The sequence below is a fragment of the Pleurodeles waltl genome, chromosome 10 (assembly GCF_031143425.1).
Source record: "Pleurodeles waltl isolate 20211129_DDA chromosome 10, aPleWal1.hap1.20221129, whole genome shotgun sequence".
Classification (NCBI taxonomy): Eukaryota; Metazoa; Chordata; class Amphibia; order Caudata; family Salamandridae; genus Pleurodeles; species Pleurodeles waltl.
In genome coordinates, this window is record NC_090449.1 from 823322465 (window position 1) to 823343774 (window position 21310).

The window sequence follows — 21310 nt, forward strand, 5'->3', positions numbered from 1 at the left end:
AAGTGTTAGACATTACCTCCGTGATCGGTACATTTTCTTGAAGTTCATGCGAATGTGATGCCAGCAAACCTATCACTCTGACAACTTTAGCACGTCTGTAAAAACAAAATAATATTTTTTTTTTAATACAATTGTACACAATCAACTTAAAAATGTGCCTGACACGTAATGAGACAACACACAGATGGGAATAAGAAATAATTATCAACCTCTAAGACTGTCATCTAACTACATGCACAAGTGCACATACGATCAAGCACACAACTGGATAAATGTTTTGTATGGAGAGTAATACAACATGCCACATTTTAAAGTGGCAAACAATCTGCTCAGGAATAAGCCCAACATACACATTGCAATTATTATTGCTCAGATAGTTCACTTTTTTTGGTGTTACTGATCTAATAACAGTACCTTGACTAGAAAGAGTGTAGGATTAGATGTGCAGCAAAATATATTTTAACTATGTTTTATTAAAACAATAACATTTGTGTCTTCAGTGGGTCCACGTACATACTCAGAATAACAGGTCCTAATGTGTTCAGTGTCACTTTAAATGAGACTTTGACAGCAGTGGACGCATCTGAAATGTTACAGAATCGCCCACAGTTTTTCTTGACTCGGTGGCAGATCTGAGGGTAGCTGGCAAGCTTTGGAAGTAATGGGGTTCTCAGGAAGTAACCATTAAGTACTTAAAAGAGAACCAACGGCTGAAGTAAACTTTATCAGGCAGCTAAATGGTGGGATGAGGCAAGATATGTTCCAAGTCAATATCTACTGCAACAAAGCAGTGTATTCATTTAGATGTGGCTTACATTACAGCTGATTGCCAGGAGGGGGCAGCAGTTCCCAGGACTGTGAATTTAATGCTGAAACCGCGAGACTGCACAGTGAAACTAAAGTACCTTTAAACAGCACTACCACACTGTACAACTCCAGGTGCGCTATCACGTGTAATAGTTCACAATACATCATCAAACAAGAAGGCCCCTGAAAATGCCCTTTTTTAAATATACAGAATGTATCTCAAAATGTCCAATATGCTCGTGAATCAGTTCTTCGAACCCATTCAAAAGAACGAGGCTGAGTGATTTCTGCGAGCACAACACTCAGTTGGGACTTAACATCTCCTGGAAATGTACTTAAGTGAGGTACATTATTCAGCATCATGCTAAAATAGGGTCCTCCTTTCGAGACACACTATGGACGCTTTACCAAAAGAAAATGTTGCAGCGTTCAGAAAGGTCGCCTTTTGCTTATGAGAACGTGCGGAAGGCTGCAGCATGTGTGACCCTCAACACCCATGAACTTTAATTTACTGAGTCTAAAATACCCATCACTTTCAGTCATTTAGTGATTAAAAATTCCCCTCTTTCTCGTAGTATTCCCACGTGCTGACTTCCGTGCACAAGTGCCTTGGGAGTGGGTAAAATATTGCCGTATTCAGAAAAGTCGGCTTGAGTTTCAGAAAGGACAGTGCCCGTGAGACCTTTCTGTGGACAGCTGCTCTTCGGAGTGTAGGGTGGGTCTCGAAAGAACACAGCCGTCTCTAGTGAGCTCCCTCTGCTGCTAGAGTTAGTTACAACCCTACCTGTCAGCTGCAGGGCAGAGGGCGCACTCGGGCCTGTATGAGTAGGCAGCAGGGCTTGTTGTTCGGTCCCACTGGGCTTTGTTTAACGCGGCGACGACAGAGGCTATAAATATAACTCCTGAGCCGCACAGTCCTGGACTGGTCAGCCATTGCCCTCAACCCAGCATGTCGGTGTGTGGGCGATGCAGAAAACCACACAAACACACAGCAGCATACTGCTGAGTACTCGGGATCTCCCAGGACCTCCTCTGATTGTCCCACATCTTGAAATAGAAGCTACAGCTGGTCTTTACACAGCACATAACAGAAGGTGACATACATCCCATGTGTTTGAGTTATGCAGCGGCCAGCAAGCCAGTAATCTGTGGGGCTGACTAATAATTAAAAAGTAATTTATGCTGCCCACACAACCTCCTTTTAGCCAGTTCTCATAGCTTAATAATAAAGGTCCTTCTAGTCAAAGTCCTTCGTCCACTCACTGTGGCAGGGATGAGGGATTTCAAATACTCCAGGCAACTCCTCAGCAGACCCTGTGCTGACAAAGGACCAAGGGCATGATTGGGGGACCCCTCCCAGCCTAAGCAGAAGGAGCTGGGAAGTAAGATTCACTTTCGTTACCAAGTGTTTCGCCCAGTGTGTTATTTACCTGGTACTTACTATGCCTCAGCTCTCCCCTTTAACGAGACACCAAATCCAAAACGCATGGACTGTGGTAGAAAACCTAAGCTGACATTGGGATCGCTTCAAGCAGCCTCTCGAAGACTGGTGAACAGCACGTGTCTCCCTCTCCCCTCACCCAGCTGAACTCCAGCCTTTCCTAAACTGCTCCAAACATCTGCACAGAAGATGAACATTTGCAGTAGTTGCCCCTAACGATGGAAAAAGGCACCGCTGAGTGTTCAGAAGAGGCAAACCACTAGCAACTGGCATCACTTCTTTCTTAAATAAACAGTTAAGGGAAGAGCACAATTATGATTTACTTTAGCTAGGAAAGGGCCTTAATTGGAGGTAAGGCAGCACTCTGCCAGTGTCACACCTTAAAAAACAAAACGTTGTCAGTAAAGGGTTTCTTTGGACTGAGAAGAAATGGTTACATAACTTTACTACTAATATGTCCGGTGGGGACGTTATCTTCCTGCAGATTCCTCAATTTAGGAATATGTTCCACGCGCCAGACTGGATCTAAAACCTTTACCCCCTGCAATAGCTCTCCAATGTCATCAGCAGGTGCCACTAGGCCTGAGCCGTGAGTCGGCCCACCCTGGATGTTACGTTATCGGCATGTAAAAGGCACCAACTAGCCTTCTGGTGTCAGTTCCTGTCACTTTTTCGGCACTCCATCAGGGCGTGCAGAAAGGAACTGATGTATTATCAGCAAAACCAACACAGCATACATGTTTGTATGCATTGGGATCTCATTAATCACAGCGCTAACACAACAAGGAGGTGGGAGGGCATGAGGAATCTGTGGGGAAATCTAGTTACTGAAGGAAGTATTTTTTTTTCTGATGAATACTTGGTCCCGCAGATTCCCCACCTTATGAATGAGTTCCAAAGCAATAAACTCCCAGAGGTGTGATTAAGCATTGGTGAGTAACCAAGGAAGTCATGCAGCACTGCGCTGGCAAAGTGTTCATCACTGTATGCTTGGACTGTTTAGCAGTGTCCATGGAACGAGCTATGGGGTCTTTGGAATCCAGGCAGCACTTTAGGGTTTGTTCAGAAGGCATCAAAACTATCGTTGGCTAGATCTTAGAAAGGTATCCTCTTGTGATCAGGGAAACTGATGACAGTCGGTTTTACCAACCCCAAAAGATATGGACATATGAGTTCAGGAGGCACAGAGTTAGCTGTGCAGAAGGCAAGGCTGCTTGAGTTGAATAGTTTATGGCTCATACATACCAAAAGGTACTAGATAAAGGAAAGTAGATAAATATTGTGTTAAGTAATTTGAAACATAATGGAGCATGCTTCAGATCTTACAGTCTGTGGATCACAAGAAATAATAAAAGTATGGCAGAGATGTGTGGTGGAGCATTTCTGGAGAGATGTTTTCACATCAGATGGAGTGGAGTGACTGATGGCGTCACCTGGCACTGAAAAAGCACTATTGATATAGACATTTTTTTCTTGATATAGCCCAACACATGGAAAAAACATTGAATTATGAGGAATCTGCAAGAAGAATTAACAGAAAAATAAATATACGATGAAAATATTAGTGATAAACAGATTCATCATATGACAGTCAATGGTAAAGCATTATGACATAGGGACAAATTACATAAATTATTGTTTTTTAACAGAAAAGGGTGCAAGACGTTACATGGAAGTCTATATTATGGAGTGATAATGAACTGATGGACGTTTGTGGCCTGTCAGACATGATCCTCTGTGACCCACTAGAGCGGAGAAGGTAGAGAAATGTTGACCACAATGATACATCCAACTGGAGTAGTAGATATCCTTCCACTTCAATGAATGTGAAGAGGGACATTTACATATATTACTATTGTGGCTGAGAATCCACCTCCCCCAGTGGTTCATCCCAAGAATGTTAATCTAAACCCTCCACATAGTGAAGAATTGACATGAATTGCAAATTGATCTGCACTTGGAGAGTTTAAATAAGATGCCCAAACCCGCGAGTCAAATGTGAAAGTAAAGCAGCTTCATAATCTTACGTCCGTTTTGTGAGCACACAACATATGCTTTGATCGGATAGCACAAAGTCTGATGGGGTAACGTCAACAAGAAGAAGCCATTAGGTTGTGCAATACAAAAATAAAAACATATATAAACAACTTTAGAATGCATTAGGTTTCCTTTAGGATAGGCAAGCAAGTTTAATCAATTCTGTGCAGTACTTACATATCCCAGTTTGGGGCCGTGCGCAACTGCTGAGTTAACAATGGAAACTAGGACAAAAGTGAACAAATACAAAGTATAAATCTCATAAAATATATTGCGGGCCATATATTCAACATAAACAAGAAACAATATCGACTTTTATGTGATAAAATGACACCAGACCAAACATTTTACAACAGCTTACATACTCAAATTGTATTTACTTTCCTTAGCTTAAACACATCAATGATCATAATAGCTCTCAACATGCGTAGGAAGCTTAGCTTCAAGCAGCTTTAACTAATCAAGAAAAGCCATGAGAATAGAAGCAATGCACCAATCTCATTTTAAGGGGGTTCTCAGCAGGACGGGGCTCTCCTAAACACATTTTTCTTTACTTCACTATTTTATACAATTAACTACAAAATGAAATGACAGACTGACACACTACTGCTCTACACTACATTTTAAGTTTCAAGCTAATAGTCTTAGATCAACAATATACTGACAAGTTTGTAAGGCATTCCTCCAGCTGTGTCCGTGCTCACTGTGAACTTGACTACACATGATACGCAGCAGCTTTTGCACAGAACAAGGCAGTGCAAACCCACATGTGGCTACCATGCCATTTACTTCATGCAAATGTAGAATTGTAGCAGTGGTCCTTAAGCATAACTTTCCTTATTGTACACTTTTGAGTCTGGAAGGCTCCTTGCATTAACCATAGCTATGGTATACCAGTGCTGAATACAATGCAGGGCCGGATTAGGTTCAGAGCTGCTGTGGTTCTATACCAAGTACCAATCGTTGTACTACTTCATAAGTTACTGATGTATACAGAGCGAGATATAAAGAACATCAGTCTGTAAGCTTTAGCTGACCACAAAAATGGCTAGCAAAAGGAAACAAGCAACAATAGGTCTCGCCTATACAAGAGCTATTAGCTTTGGCAAAGTGTTTTTGCCATGTTGTGCATCAGATCAAGAGAGAAGCAGTTTTTAAAGTACAGGCAAATGCCAGGCCTGAACAGGTAGAAACAGGGTTACTGCTGCCATGGTTCTGTAACTCGTCTGCAAACATTGAGGATCTTGATTCCACTGTCTTGCGTTTCTTTCTTCCTTTCTAGGCCGCACCGTTTGCATGCTGTGTGTTGTTCGGAATTTCATGGTGTTTGTGTTTATTTACCGACCACGAAAAGTCACTTCACTGTCACCATACTGGAGAGAGAATATGGATCATGAAAAGTAACTGCCGTGTGTAAACTTCGTTGATGCATTCGATTTGTATCATTCACATTGTATGGCTACTATCCATATATTTATAACTCTAATGTGTAATTTTTGTATTGTATTTATACAAAATAACAATCCTTGTTAGGAATTGCGTACCTTGTTTGAGGCAGCCCTTGACTGCACAACCAAGGCACTTATAGAGTGTCAAGGATGTTTGGGAGGCTACATTGCTGGGGCTGACTGAGAATCCAATGCCCTGGTTTGGAGGCAACTATTGGAGACCGGTTGGTAGGTTGCGCCTTTCATAGCTAGGATATGGGAAGAGGCTTCTATAGACTCGTTCAGCCAAAGGACCACAGAGGTTGCAGTTAATGATGTATGAAAATCCCGAGCCAACAGAGTATCAGATCTTAAATTGTAAGTGAAGCTCCTCTCTTCAGGAATACTGAAAACATTCTGGATAAATGAGGGTTGATCATTTCACCACAGGTCACACATGGACTTAATAATAATAAATAAGTATTTTTTTCTATATACTACTTCACAAAGGAGGAACGAAAGCTGAGGTTTTAAAGAGATTTTAATTTGTTACGTGCAGATTGGAGGCGGTGTAAGCCTCAAGCGTTTAAGTCACTCTGCCATTTTGGATTAGAAACCCCTTGCCCATTATAAAAAGTGTCTTTCTACGGAGCAGAATGGGCCTAGAAAGGCAGGAGACTGAGTTATTTCTTCATTGGCAGTCATTGATTTTAATTTCTTCAGCTAATCCTGTGACATTGTTAGGCCTGCCCTTTGAACTTACAGCATGGTAAGCACAGATAGTGAGATGCAGTGCTTAATTTGTAAATTAAAAGGTGCTGGTGCCCAAACCTCTCCTCTTAAACATGCAGCTCCTGCAATTAAATGTGCGAACATGGAATACTGAGGCAGCGTAATCCTGAAGCCATCTCGGGCCTCTTCAATCCATTTACAGCCACTCCCTGCCCCTTCAGCTCACTCTTGCTGCTTGCTGGTTTTCCCCTTTGTGACGCTTTGTCGTTTTTCTCTTCCTCTGTCCTTCCCATGTGTGTCTTTTGCTCGCAGTAAATGCTTAGAAAAGAAAAATAAGCGCCAGCCCCCAGAAATAAGTGCCAGTGCTCCGCTCCGGAAACAACGAGCACAAATTAAGCACTGGTGAGATGGCATCCAAGTAAGTCATAGGGCATACGCACTGACTCCAGATTCTCCTCTCTCTCTCTCTCGCTCTCTTTCTGTAGTACAGCTTTACTTTCTATGATAGCACCCCTCTACACTTGCACGGACACCACTGGTAGGACAACTGTTGCAGGGTGCACCTGTCTGGCTGCAGGATACGGAAATTATTAAATATGATATGCCTCAATAGGAGATTCCTTGATGGTACCCTCTCTAATCCTTTGCCAAGAGAAACAGGCAGCAATGTTGTTTCCGGACAAGTGGTCAGGAATTAAAGGTATCGGTGAGAGGGTACGCAAATCTCCTTAAAAGGGAACACAAAGTAACACTGAATGGAAAACATAAACAAATGTATTAAAATGCACAATTTCCGCTAATCTGAATAACCTGCGAATAATTCAGATCGTTGCCACAAGGAAGCCCTGCCAGTGAAAATATATGAAGTCATTTTGTACATTTATTGTTGAAACACTTGTGTCAATTTGCAGAATATGTTTTATTATTGTATTAGATCTAAGAGTTTCTGGAGACAAACAACCTCCTTGATATAAATTGAGGCTGCTCAGGGGCACCATAACTGACATCAGGGCTGGGAGCTGGTTACGAAAATCAGCCCAGGTGAAAGCGTTCAAACCTGCCTCACACTGCACGAGGCTGCAAATAAAATGGGGCTTAGTTGGGGCATGGTTCCCCATGCTGCTCGAAAATAAGCAGCTCCTCCCCCACCCCTTGCGTGCATCTCACATAGAAACCTTCTCTGCACAATTACTGAGGGCCAGCTGTTTCCGCACCAAAATTCACCAGGTGTGGGAACAGCAGACCCTTTTACCTGCCGGAAAATCTGGCCGGTAAAACCGCTCGAGGCTTCGGCTACCACAGTAGCCGAACCACAGAACCCAGCTCGGCACGACCTTTTTCTCTGACAAGGGAGAAACGTTCAATTCTTCCCCACAACAGACCTAAACATCCTCTTCCTCCACCCTCTCCCCACAGAGAAGCTCGTCCCACACATTTACCACATGCTCGGGGCAGGGCCCCTTGCTTTACTCCTAGCTCTGTAAATGTCCTTTTCCTTCTTGGAATGGCCTGTCCATGTTTCGTGACAGAATAGGCACAAAACAACTCCCTGTGAAATGGTGTTTGCGTCTGGTATTAGGTCGGTTTTGGCATCCGATACATTAGCTTTGTATTATGTGGGTAACATGATGGGGCGTTATCTATAACATTTACATTTTAATATGGCGCCCCCTTTCTGGTTACCCTTATTTTACAAGCACACCTACATCACAGTAGTTCCTGGTGGAAATTCAATGTGCAAAATCTCTAAAACTAGTGCAGATTGTGCAATGCTAATGATGTGCACTTGGAGCAAAGCCACAAAGACATAGTTGGCTCTCCATTTTACATTTACTAAGGTACATAATATGAGACCACAAGCGTTAAGAAAAAATATGATTGTAGAAATTATCTTCACGCACCTTTAAATCCTTGGCGAAGGATTCTTGTAAACCTTTGATTTACATTTGCAAGAAATGTTTCTAGGAAGTTTTCATTGAACAGTTTTGTTTCAGTTTCACATTTCTATTTGCCAGACACCATCAACGGCATTCATACAATACCTAAACAAGTGAATTGGCGAGCGAAAGCAACAGGCCTATGTAACGGGAAAGACAGAGCCAAGGCGCGAAGACAAAAATAACTTCGAGTTTCTTCAGAATAAAATCCAATTTGTATTCGAACTGCTTCATCTGCCACTTTCTGTTTGGCATCGGTGTCTGATCAAATACTGTCTCAAAACAGATGATAATGTCAGGACTGCTGGGTGACACCGACCTATTCATCTGCAATACATGCCGTCTGAACCACAGTCTGTCACCTTCCTTCATTACTCACCAGCTGCGAGTTGATTAACCTGGTTGCCACTTCCTTGTGGCAAACCACCGTGCACAGATAGCAGAGCAAATTCAGCTTAGCTCGGGGCGCCCCCGTAGTCTTGTCAGTGGAGTCAATCAAGGAGCAGACCTGCTGCAAGAAAACATTCCAGTCTGCTGCTTTCATGGACGCCAGCTTCTCGGCTAAAAACATACAGTAGAAACAAATGATGTCTATAGTAAAACGTAAACAACATTTTTAGCACAGTCACTAAACGCAAATTTCCTCACCAACACTTGAAAAACAGCAATTTTTACAGAATATTTCCACAGAACCACTTTGATCAACACATGAGCATCAAAATCGGGAAACGTGCAAGATGAGATCCGTAGTGGTACCTACCTATCCATGGCCATGGACATCTTAAGGATTTCGGGGGCCCCTGGGCCTATCGGATTTCGGGAGACCCGTTCTTAACAGGTTTTAATTTCTGATCCATTTCAACTCTTTCCTGCCGTCTATGGCCAGGTGACTGACAGTGCACAGGCACACAAGTACAGGTTATATTCAGGGATAGTGGCATGTGTTTTAAATATTGTGACAGAGCAGCAGCTCACTAAAATGACTGCTAATCTCTGTGCCGCCCTTCCATTTTTTATGTGCGAGGTCCTGTTCTAATCTAACGGAAACTTTTTTTTTTTATGGTAGTCGCATGAAATAAACAAATATTTCTCTGCAAAATGTCTGTAAAAGGTTCTCACACATTACACACATCAAAAATTAATGAAAGGAAAACGATATTTAAAATAATTGTTTAAGAATTATTAAAAGTCGTCAATCAGGGCAAGATTCTGCAGAACAGAGCTGGATCTATAAGGGCCCCCCTGAAGGGCTGGGACCATGGGCCAGAGCCTACTTTGCCCATGCCTTAAAACGTCTCTGCCCATGGCTCAAGAGGGGAACGAGAGGGCGGGTCTCGCACCAGGGCCAGCTTGCCATGAAGACTCTCCAGCATTTCCCCAAATACCCTGAGACCGTGACCTCTGTGGCCTTGTCTCATCACAACACTGCCCATACACAGGGGACCCATTCCCTTACCCTGTACTTCCACCACTGGTGGGAGAGATTTCCATAGGGATTGCCCATGCATATAGCAGACGCTTGTGAACCATGTCCATTCCTCATTCACTTTGTGGATGAACCAGTAAGCAACCTTCACTACACCCTCGGATTGATGGCGTTTGCTCATTGTTCACTTAGGAAGCCATAGGTTTAGAAGTGAAAAATGCATCCATTCACAAAACATGCAGTGCATTCATCTTGTAGGAAAGTACAATATGTCCCTGCGCTAGATGAAGGGGCCATCTTTTGTGGATAGAGTAGACATTATGCCTGGAATTAGCATTTTCACAGCAACGTCAAATAGAATTGAGAAATTCAACAGTCACACAGCTTGTATACCATTCAACAACTCCCCTCGCAATTAACAACGTTAACAATCCCTTCATTTTCCATTGCATTGTGCAAAAAACACAAAGCAGAACTAGGGATGACTATGAAGCAATGGGAAGCCATTTACGGAGGGCAAGACAGAGATGGCAGAGTCTTAGGCAGGCTGCATGGGGAGGAAGATTTCCAGTGTGATTATAGCAAATGGAATTCATCAGGGTCCATATGCTGCTATCGGTGTGTGGAGTGGGACTGGAGCCCACCTTAAAATATAGTATTGGCAGTGGCCACGCCCGTGAAGCCATGAGGAAGCAGAATTGTAGTGAGGAGTCGAGGCACCAGAGGTGAAAATGGTAGGCGGCAGCCAGTTTACTGCAGCAAAAAAGGACATGTTTATGTAACAAGTGTGACAGGAGACTCCTGGAAAGACTCAGAAGTATTCAGTCAAGAGGGACAATCCTGCCAGGTTTAAGCACTACATGGGGGATATTCAAGCACCTGCAGGACCTGCAAAAGAACTGTCACCAGGCAATCCCCCTTGGACTTAAATGGTTAATGTCAGAGTGCCTTCTAGCAAATATGGAAAGTAGTCGTCCATGGGTCCATTGCTTCTCTTTACTGGGCAGAGGGATGAGTCCCTGGTAGGAGTTTCCCTAATTGACAATATCTTCTCATATAACATGGGAGAAAGAGGTTCCTGGAAGCTTTCTTCTAGATCCATGAGTGAGTTGCCATCAATGTCATCCATAAGTAATGGCCGTAGATGTGAGCTCTTTGATTCTACTTATTAAGTGGGGGGATCAAATGTTCTACTAGGTGAAACGAAAAGGATCCTGATCTCCCAACACATCAGGAAAAATATTTCAGCTTTGTCTCCCCAAAACATGTATTCTACTAGAAGGTTTTGATTTTGATGCTTGGCTTCATCTTAGAGGAGAAAGCACCACAAAAATTATTGAGCTGCTCTCACTGGTTTGAGAAACTGTATAAACGGTGTTCTATCAATAATTGCCTCAAATATGAAGGTGGTTCAAGAGACCAAAGTAGTTATGAATGGGCAGCTAAGGATTGAGTGCTCTCACTGTAGATCCCCAGGTGGAGGGGGTCATTTTGATACACAGTTCATGTGCTCTCTTCCCATGCTCCTTTCCTTAACAGTTCTTTTGTTGGCACTTCAACATAGAGAAGTACAAAGAAGGAAGCCTCCTACAGAAGCACAAATATAAGCACCACCCGCATAGGAAGCTACGAGCAAAGAGTCCCTGGCTTTCTCAAGAAAGCTATTGAAATACGTAGAAATTTGCTGAATGATTCTGTTAAGATGAGAGCCCCATTCAGCCAAAGTTTGAATGACAACATTAGTAAATGCACATCTGAGCTGATGCCACAGTTCGGAAGTTGCTACAGTAAAGTTTTTTCTAAAGGATTTGTCATATCAACATTTGTCCAGGAGTTTCCAAACACAATGTGAACCATGATCTCAAGAAGCATGTCACTTGGCAGGCCCCATCAGCACTGGCAATGTTCCTTGTTGATTTGACTTTCTGTGAGTTGGGCAGTCTAGGCAGTTTGGGCCCACCCACCATAAATCTTGCCAGGGATGTGGGGCAGGTAAACACTACCCAAGGGTTGCAAAGTGCTCTATGGCCTATGCACCATGGACCAACTCAAAGGTAATAAAGAAATATCTCAGCAACCAATAACCCAAAAGTAATCACCCAGTCTAGCAACTGGTTACTGTCCATTTACAGAGCAGCCACTTCATACTGTCTTTCACAACAGATATTCCTCTTCCATCATCTTGACTTGGCTCGTGGGCTGAATCATCTACTTTAATTTGTTTGAATACTCAGCACCTTTGTAAATTGGGTGGAAAGGCAAGTCATATCTGCTGCAGTTCATTACATGATCTCTTTTTTTAAATGGTGTCCCCTAGATCTGTTTCAGAATTTCAACAGTTGGAGGATCACCTTTGGTTTTGAACATCATGATGGAGCAGGATGTGAAGAAAAAAAAAAAAAAAAAATCAGCCAACCGCTTCTTTTTTAGTGGCAGAACGCCTTAATTAGAATATAACTTTCACCAAGTGAGAAACATATGCTTGGTCACGCACATTCCCATTTCCATTTTTTGTGTCTTCAAAAAGCAGATTCCCAGTGCAAACATGTCAGGTTGCAGTGGGATCCTACAACATAAGTAATCAATGCTTCAGCCCTTCGATAATCTGGGTTTGTATGAGAAATCCAGGAGCCTTTGAAACCTGCAGTTGCTGGCTGAGTATGTGAAGGAGAGTTGCCAGTGTCATGGCAGTGCTTTGAAAACAACCAGGATGGTCTGGCAGGTGAAGAACCTGTGAAGATAGAGGCCAGGGAGGAAATCAGTCTTCCCTGACTGAATACAGGGGATCTCTAGTCAAAGCTCTGCCCTGGGAAGAGGGGTATAGGGGCTTAATATGGTAGTGGACCATTCAGGTCAAAGGGAGCGCACCACACATACATGTCTCAGTTGACCAAACACCAAATGAGGCAATATCAATACTTTCTTCGATCTTCTGGGCAACAAAATGAGTTCAACTGGTTCATCTACAGTGGAAATGGCAGCAAAATCAGCAAACAACTTTACCAAAGAGGACTTAAAATCATGTTCAGCAGAAGTGAAATCCAACTTTGAGACAACGCTCCTCAACAACCATGCAAAACACAGGATGGGCATCAGGAAAGATTTTGTGGAAATAAAATATGGCATGCAGATTATTAAGCCTGATATTGGAATCTGATGAAAGTCTATTGCAAACCAGGGCACAGGTGAATAAATACGAAGTTAATGAAAACAGATTTCACTGTGAAAACTATTTGCAATTTGAAAGAGGAAATGGAGGAAGTGGATGTGCTAGGGGTCTGGCAGAGCTATTTACAGCAACATTCCTGAATTACAACTTGGAACAGAAACGCCTCCTCCTAGTGGAGAGTCCTCCATGAACAGTGAGGTTTCTTTGGAACAAACCATGGCTCACAAATGACCTATAACATTATAAATTATATCTTTTGGTAGTCACGTGAACCACTTTAGAACTGTAGGACCAGCTCAGGTGAAGCCAGTAGTGTTACATGTCACTCTTTGAAAAGAAGGGGCTCCTTCTTACTTGCAGTGTCCACAAAAGTAAAGCCTTCCCATATCAGCTTTAATGGCTTTGACAGCGTTTTCCAACAGATATGGAATATGTGTTTACTGTGATTAGCGATTCCTTTGTTGAAGTTTCAGGAAGAAACTGTAAAAGTCTCTTTCCATTAATTATGCCTGGACCTTTTCCCTTTGGCTATGTGTCTAAAATCTCTATCTGGCAAGACCATCAATATGAAGCGCAGAGTCATGGAAGAACTAACAGTTATGGATTTTATCTTTTTCATTTGACTGTTTGAAGTAAAAAAATTCTTACTTGCCTTTAAGAAAGGCAAAAATGCCCAAAAACATATATACATAATCATATCTATGTATAAAAATATCCGCAGAGCGGGGAGGCTTGGGTGGGTGTAAGGAATCTGCAGCTAGATAGAGTCTCTCTACCAGATAATTCGTTACCAAAGGTAAGTAACTTGTTCATCTGATAGAGACTTCTAGTTGCAGATTCCTTACCTTAGAATAGATGCCCAAGCTATAACCCATGGCGGTGGGTCTGAAAGGACTGAGCGGGCAAAATGGAAGAAACTGTAAAAGTCTCTTTCCATTAATTATGCCTGGACCTTTTCCCTTTGGCTATGTGTCTAAAATCTCTATCTGGCAAGACCATCAATATGTCTGCAATACTGCAGTCTTGACAAATCTCCTTTGCGCAAGGCGGCTTTGGTTTCCAGCTCTAGTCTGTAGAAAGGAACTCCAGAATTAGAATCAAGCTTTGCACAGTTGGCAGTCAAATCATAACAGTTAGATCAGTTATGGCAACCTTCACAATGTTTCTCCCATAAGCACTTGGAATCCTCCCTGCAAGAAGGAACTCATCCTTGTGCAGCTACAATGACAAAGAACAGGTTTTATTTCCCAGTTCATCATTTCAGGATCTATTTTACCAGTCTAAATGGTTTCTCGGTTTCCACAGATATGGGGGTTGGTGGGAAAAACTATTGTCTTCACAATCAGAAATCCTTTTTACTAATGATTATCAAGTATGGAAAAGGAAATCAGAGTTTTCCACGCCTTTTGCATAATATATCATACAAAAATGATGGCCTCTTTCCCTCACACCTGCAGATCAAATTTGACACATCTTTTCTGTGAGTATATGAAAATTGCTGATTTAATCTGATGCAGAATCCTTGTTATTGTTTTCAGACACCCATCATCTGAAAAAATGCTGCTATTACATTCCATGTCTTCATAATCTAAGTCCACATTTTGCCCCTCATTATAACCCTGGGGGTCGGTGACCAGCAGGGCTATAGTGGCGTTCCTACCGTCAACAGGCTGGCGGTACTGGACACCACATTTTGACCGTGGCGGTACCACCTCAGTAACACCGCCGGGACCGCCATAATTATGCAAGCAGCGCTGCCATGGGGATTTCGACTCCCCTTACCGCCAGCCTGTCCGAAAGGCTGGTGGTATGGGGACTTGGGGTGCCCATGGGGACCCCTGCACTGCCCATGCACTTGGCATGGGCAGTGGAGAGGCCCCCAGGCATAGCCCCATTGTGCATTTCACTGCCTGAATTTCGGGCATTGAAACGCACGACGGGTGCTACTGCACCCGCTGCACATCAGCATTGCCGCCTGCTCTATTACGAGCCAGCAGCAATGTTGAAGTGACTTTTCCACTGGCCCTGCGTAAAAGTCGAAATAGGGAGCCTGACATACCGCCAGCAATGGCGGTATTCTGGAGCCCGCAGCCTCGGCGGTCTTCTAGGAAGACCACCGAGGTTGTAATGAAGCCCTTTGTCTTTTTCTAATTTGCAAGGTCTGGGATGGAAGAACAAGTTACTTACCTTCGGTAACAAATTATCGAATTAACAAATTATCTGGTAGAGACTCTATCTAGCGTCAGCTTCGAATCTGGAATTTTTCTGCTGAGCAGAACCCTGTGTGCGAAGTCAGGTGGCGTCATTCGGATCCGCGTGCGTCATCAGCTTCGTTGGAGCCATCTATGACATCACCGTTGTCTACATAGACACCGCCTCGGCACACGTACGTCAGTTTTTTCCCCCACAACTTTCCACGCCAGAAGCGCAGAGTCATGGAAGAACTAACAGTTATGGATTTTATCTTTTTCATTTGACTGTTTGAAGTAAAAAAAATCTTACTTGCCTTTAAGAAAGGCAAAAATGCCCAAAAACATATATACATAATCATATCTATGTATAAAAATATCTGCAGAGCGGGGAGGCTTGGGTGGGTGTAAGGAATCTGCAGCTAGATAGAGTCTCTCTACCAGATAATTCGTTACCAAAGGTAAGTAACTTGTTCATCTGATAGAGACTTCTAGTTGCAGATTCCTTACCTTAGAATAGATGCCCAAGCTATAACCCATGGCGGTGGGTCTGAAAGGACTGAGCGGGCAAAATGCCCCTCTCTTCTCACTTGGTTATCCAAGCAGTAGTGTCTTGCAAACGTGTGCAAGGAAGCCCATGTTGCCGCATGACAGATGTACAACACGGGTACACCATGAGCTAACGCAGTGGTAGCAGCTTTCCCTCTGGTAGAGTGAGCTCTCAAGCCCTCTGGGGGCTGCTTCTTAGCCAAAGCGTAGAAGATCTTTATACAGAGAATGATCCAGTGCGAAATGGACCGTTTCTGTACTGCCCGACCCTTCTTTGCACCAACGTAGCCCACAAAGAGTTGGTCATCCACCCGGAACTCTTGTGTGGTCAAAGTAGAACGATAAAGCTCTTTTTGGGTCCAGCCGATGGAGACACTCCTCTTCCTTAGAGCGATGCGGTGGTGAAAAGAAGGTGGGCACAGTGATATTTTGCCCCTAATGGAAAGGGGTCACCACCTTCGGGAGGAAAGAGGCACGAGTTCTTAACACTACCTTGTCAGGATATATCGTGAGATACAGCAGTTTTGAAGATAAAGCCTGCAGCTCACTCACTCTCCTGGCAGATGTAATTGCCACCACAAAGGAAGTTTTAATAGTGAGCAGCCTGAGAGGACAGTTATGCAAGGGCTCGAAAGGAGTACACATCAGGAAGGTAAGAACAAGATTAATATCCCACTGGGTCAAGATGAAAGGCACAGGTAGGAACAAATGCACAAGCCCTTTCAAAAATCTTTGTACTATAGGAGACTTAAACAAAGATGGTTGATCGGGCAAGCGTAAGAAAGCTGATAAAGCAGCAAGATAGCCCTTAAGGGTCCCTAAGGAGGAACCCTGTTGGGGCGAGAGATAGAATAAAAAAAAGGATATTAGAAAGAGAAGAAAGAGGATCAACAGACCTCTCTGTATAATATGAAACAAAAGGTTTCCATCAGCAGGCATAAATTGTCTTAGCAGAGGCACGCCTGACCGCCAGAATGACATCACAGACTTCGAAAGGGAGGTCATAAACCATCAACTGTCGCCGCTAAACCTCCACGCATGAAGCAGCAAAGTTGACAGGTTTGGGTGGAGAACCTTCCCCTGCTGTTGCCACAGAAGATCCTCATGAAGAGGCAGCCTGATTGGAGGACTGATGCTCATTTTGAGAAGCTCTGTATACCAGACTCTCAGTGCCCAATCCGGAGCCACTAGGATTACTTGGGCCCCGTCCTTCTTGATTTTCTTGAGAACTCTGGGCAGAAGTGGTATGGCAGAATTGCGTATAGGAGGCCTGAACTCCACTCGCAATGAAAAGCGTCGCCTAGCGATAGCCCCCTTGGAAACTCCAATGCGCAAAACTGCTGACATTGGGCGTTCTCTACGGAGGCGAACAGATCTAACCAAGGCTCTCCCCACTGCTGAAAGAGTCCTTGCGCCATCTCCGGAGGAAGATACCATTCGTGATCCGCTAAGCATTTTCGACTGAGCTTGTCCGCCCTGATGTTCAGAGAACTTTCCAGGTGTTGAACCACCAGGGTTATGCCCTGTGTTCCAGCCATGTCCAGAGATGCAGAGCCTCTTGACAAAGGGTCCACGACCCCACACCGCCCTGCTTGTTGCAGTACCACATTGCGGTCATGTTGTCCATGAACACCTGCACTACCTTCCCTTTCACAAAAAGAAGAAATGCTTTTAATGCTAGTCAAATCGCCCGAAGCTCCAATAAGTTAATATGGAGCCCAGATTCTGCCGGAGACCAGTGACCTCTGATCTCCACTTCTCCCAGATGGCCGCCCCCGATCTGGTTGGGGAAGGGAGAGGAGTCTGCCTTTGACCCAATCGCAATTCACTAACCACCACTGCAGATCCTTTGCAGTCCCCTCCGAGATCTGAACCACGTCAGTAAGATTTCCCTGATGCTGTGCCCATTGGAACTTCAGGTCCCACTTCAGATCCCTCAAATGCCATCTGGCATGCTTGACCAACAGGATGCAGGAAGCCATGAGTCCCAGCAGCCTCAGAGTCTGTCTCACTGAAATCCAGGATAGAGGGCGAAACATCGGTATCATAACCTGAATATCCTGAACTCCCTGCTCGGGAGGATAGGCCTTATACTGCACTGTGTCCAGAACAGCTCTGATAAAAGTGAGCTTCTGAGAGGTAGGTCAGGTGTGACTTTGGCACATTGAGAGTGAACCCCAGCAAGTGCAGGAGGTCCGCCGTTGTCTGGAGATGGGTGATGAGAGCCTGGGGTGTGGAAGCCTTCAACAGCCAATCGTCTAGGTAGGGGAAGACTGAAATCCCTTACCTGCGCAGATGAGCTGTTACCACTGCCATCACCTTTGTGAAGACCTGTGGGGCACTGGTGAGACCGAAACGGAGCATGGTAAACTGAAAGTGCTCGTGGCCCACCTTGAACCACAGGTAAAGTCTGTGGGTTGGCAGGATGGGGATATGAAAATACACGTCCTGCAATTCCAACGCTACCATCCAGTCTCCTTGATCTAGGGCAGACAAGACCTGAGCAAAAGTGAGCATTTTGAATTTCTCCTTCCTGAGGAAGAGAATGATGTCCCTTAAATCCAGGATAGGGTGAATACCCTTGTTCTTTTTGGGAATCAGAAAGTAGCAGGAATAGCAACCACTGCCTATTTTAGACATCGGGACCCTTTCTATGGCTCCCTTGGCCAAGAGAGTCATAACTTCCTCGCGGAGCAAAACCAGATGGTCCTCCATCAGCCATTCCATTGTCGGAGGGAGAGAGAGAGGGAAAGACTGGAAGGGGAGGGAGTAGCCCTTCCGTATGATCTGCAGAACCCATTTGTCCGTTGTGATGGAAAGCCAGTGAGGGGGATGAAATTGAATCCTTCCTTTACCTGGACGGACGTGGTCCTTCAGAACCATACTAGGAGGGCTTGGGCGCAGTAGAGGTGGGCTGTGTGGTGGCCGACCTCAGGCCACACCCTCTGGGTCTGATGATACCTCGACCATGCCATCTTCCGGGATGCTGTGAAGCCTGAGGACAGTGGCTAAACTGTGGCTGGTGTGGTACCACGCCCCTTCCAAAGCCTCGAGAGGGGCGAAAAACAGACTGCTGTCGTACCGGTGGTGAAAGGCCCAAGGATCTGACCGTAGCTCGAGAATCCTTGAACCTCTCAAGCGCAGAGTCTGCCTTCTCACCAAAAAGGCGAGAACCATCAAGAGGCATGTCCATCAAACTTGACTGGATAGCCCCTGAAAAGCCAGTTGAAAGTAGCCAGGCGTGGCGACGTAGGGCCACTGACGATTAAAGGGCTCTGCCCAGTGAGTCTAAGCGTCCAATCCACACCTGATCGTAAACTTGGCTGCATCTCTCCCATCCTTGACAGCCTGTGTGAGAGTGTCCCATACCCCCTCTGGGACCTGGGGCAGCACCTGTGCCACAGTATCCCATAAATTATGGGATAAAAGCCCAAAAGGCAAGAGGTGTTTACGGACCTCAACGCCAGACTGGTGGAAGAAAATATTTTCTTTCCAAGCTAGTCCAGCCTCTTAGATTCCCTATCCGGGGGAAAAGAAGGGAAGGCACCACAGGAGGTAGAGGCTTGGCAAGCTCTCAGGGGTGGGGTGTTGTGTTGGGAAACTAGGGTAGCTCAGAGTGGGTCTATGGCGGCGACTGACTGTCATATTCACAGGAGCCCCTGTGCTGGGTTTGGACCATGTACCCAGAAGGACGTCTATTAAGGCCTCATTGAAGGGCAACATCGGCTCTGATGTTGTCACCCCCGGTTGAAGCACCTCTGTCAGGTGAATTGTCCCGGCTGGCACCCTAGGCTAGTCTAGGTCCAAAACCTCAGCTGCCCTATGCACCACCATAGCATAAGAAGCTCCATTCTCCGTAGCCACATTAGGAGGAGAGAGCATGCCAGTATCTGGAGATGTGTCTAGTCCACTGGCCTCCCCTAGAGCCTCATACCAGTCCTTTTCAAAGGGTCCTCAGACCCCTCCCATTCCTCTCCTGTGCCTGGCTGTTCTAAATAATGCTCAGACAATGATCTGGCCCAAATCAGCGCCGGAGTTGGCGTTGTACAATGTCGCTCCGGCTACAGATCATCCTGAATGAGGATGGGGCAACCACCGGTGGGCGCAGGTGGAGTAAGTGTCAACGTTGGACCCGGCGCCGGAGTAGGTCGACTGTGAGGGACCAGTGCCAGTCCAGATCTAGTATTGGATCCTGGGGTCCCCCACGGCGCCGAGGCCAAAGACGTTGAAACCGAAGGGGCCCCTGCTAACTCCACGGAGCCCAAAGACCCACCGAGGGTGCAGCCCGCTCAAAAACGAGACCCATGCCTCATAAAATTCCTTTATTTGAGCGGGGGTCGCTCCGGTCCCCGGAAAAGAGGGAAGACGTGGAGTCAGCCCTGGTGACAGCTCTGTGGAACCGTGCTCGGAACGTCGACGTTCCCTAGACGCCTCGTCGGCGACAGGTGTGGCGAAGTCGAAGTCCACTTGGACTACTTCTTCTTGTGCCTCTTATCTGAATGATCAGATGACCTCGAATGCAAGGAAGAGGACTTGGGGTTCTGGGAGCAGTGCTGCAACCTCCTCCTGCTACAGGACCGTGACCTCCTCGGAGTCGCGACGACTAAAGATGGCTGTAGGGCCACAAGAAGCTTAAGGGATCTCTCCCTCAAAGCCTTCGGACCCATGGCCCAACAGCCGAAGCAAGAGGTGGAATCGTGATCCTTCTCGAGGCACCAAAGGCAAACACGATGCGGGTCCGTCACAGAGATGGTGCAATGACACGCACCACATGGCTTGAACCCAGTCTTTCTAGAAGACATGACTTCAAACAGTCCAAAAGATCTCGAGGAACATCGAAGAAAGGGTAGCTCTCATCCGGATCTGCGCTTAACCGGTGCGGAAGGAAAAGAACTGATGTACGCACGCCGATGCAGCGTCTATATAGCAACCGTGATGCCATAGATAGCTCCAACGGCGCTGACGACACACGCGGAGCCAGACAGCAAATGTGGATCCGAACGATGCCACCAGACGGCACGCACAGGGTACTGCTCAGCAGCAAAATTCCAGATTCGAAGCGGACGCCAGGGAATTCTAAGGTAAGGAATCTGCAGGTAGAAGTCTCCATCAGATAGGCTTAATAGTTGCAGCTGATCATTCTCACCAGACGTAGAACTGCAGGTTGCCATTGAGATGCTTTAGAGGTTTAATGATTCTGACATAGGCTAGGGGTTGTAAACATAGGTGTGGCCAGAGAGGGAAATACTGTTATTTCCACAAATAATAGTTGAGAGCAGAGAATGTGACTGGCAAATTGGAGGTTCTGGGCATCTTTTAGGAACTGGTCATTCCTAAAATAGATGGACTGAAGGAAATCTAGTTTTATAATACTTTTGTTTTCTGGTGGTCGTTATGGCCATCTTCTCTGTACTACTGCTACTCCAACAGGTAAACAATGTTTAGTTAATGCGCTTGGTTTTCTATTGAGCTCTGATCTGACTAACCCATCTAGGATGTCCTCTAGTTAAACTGTTTTTACATGATAGGAGAGAGCTGAGGCTGTGCAGAAATCATCACTAATTAGACTGAGCATTGTTTGTTTGAAAAGGTTGAA

At 45.1% G+C, this 21310-nt stretch overlaps 1 protein-coding gene across 2 annotated transcripts in view; it reads right to left on the reverse strand.

Annotated features, from left to right (window-relative positions):
• Positions 1 to 21310, reverse strand: part of ULK4 (unc-51 like kinase 4) — a 1615551-nt gene that overhangs the window by 1348893 nt on the left and 245348 nt on the right. For both annotated transcript variants that reach the window (XM_069211486.1, XM_069211487.1), the window contains exons 15-17: positions 8761 to 8942; positions 4463 to 4509; positions 17 to 95 (exon numbers count right to left, since the gene is read on the reverse strand). In XM_069211486.1, coding sequence (XP_069067587.1) covers positions 17 to 95; positions 4463 to 4509; positions 8761 to 8942 — 308 coding nt within the window. The remainder of the gene's footprint in view (positions 1 to 16; positions 96 to 4462; positions 4510 to 8760; positions 8943 to 21310) is intronic.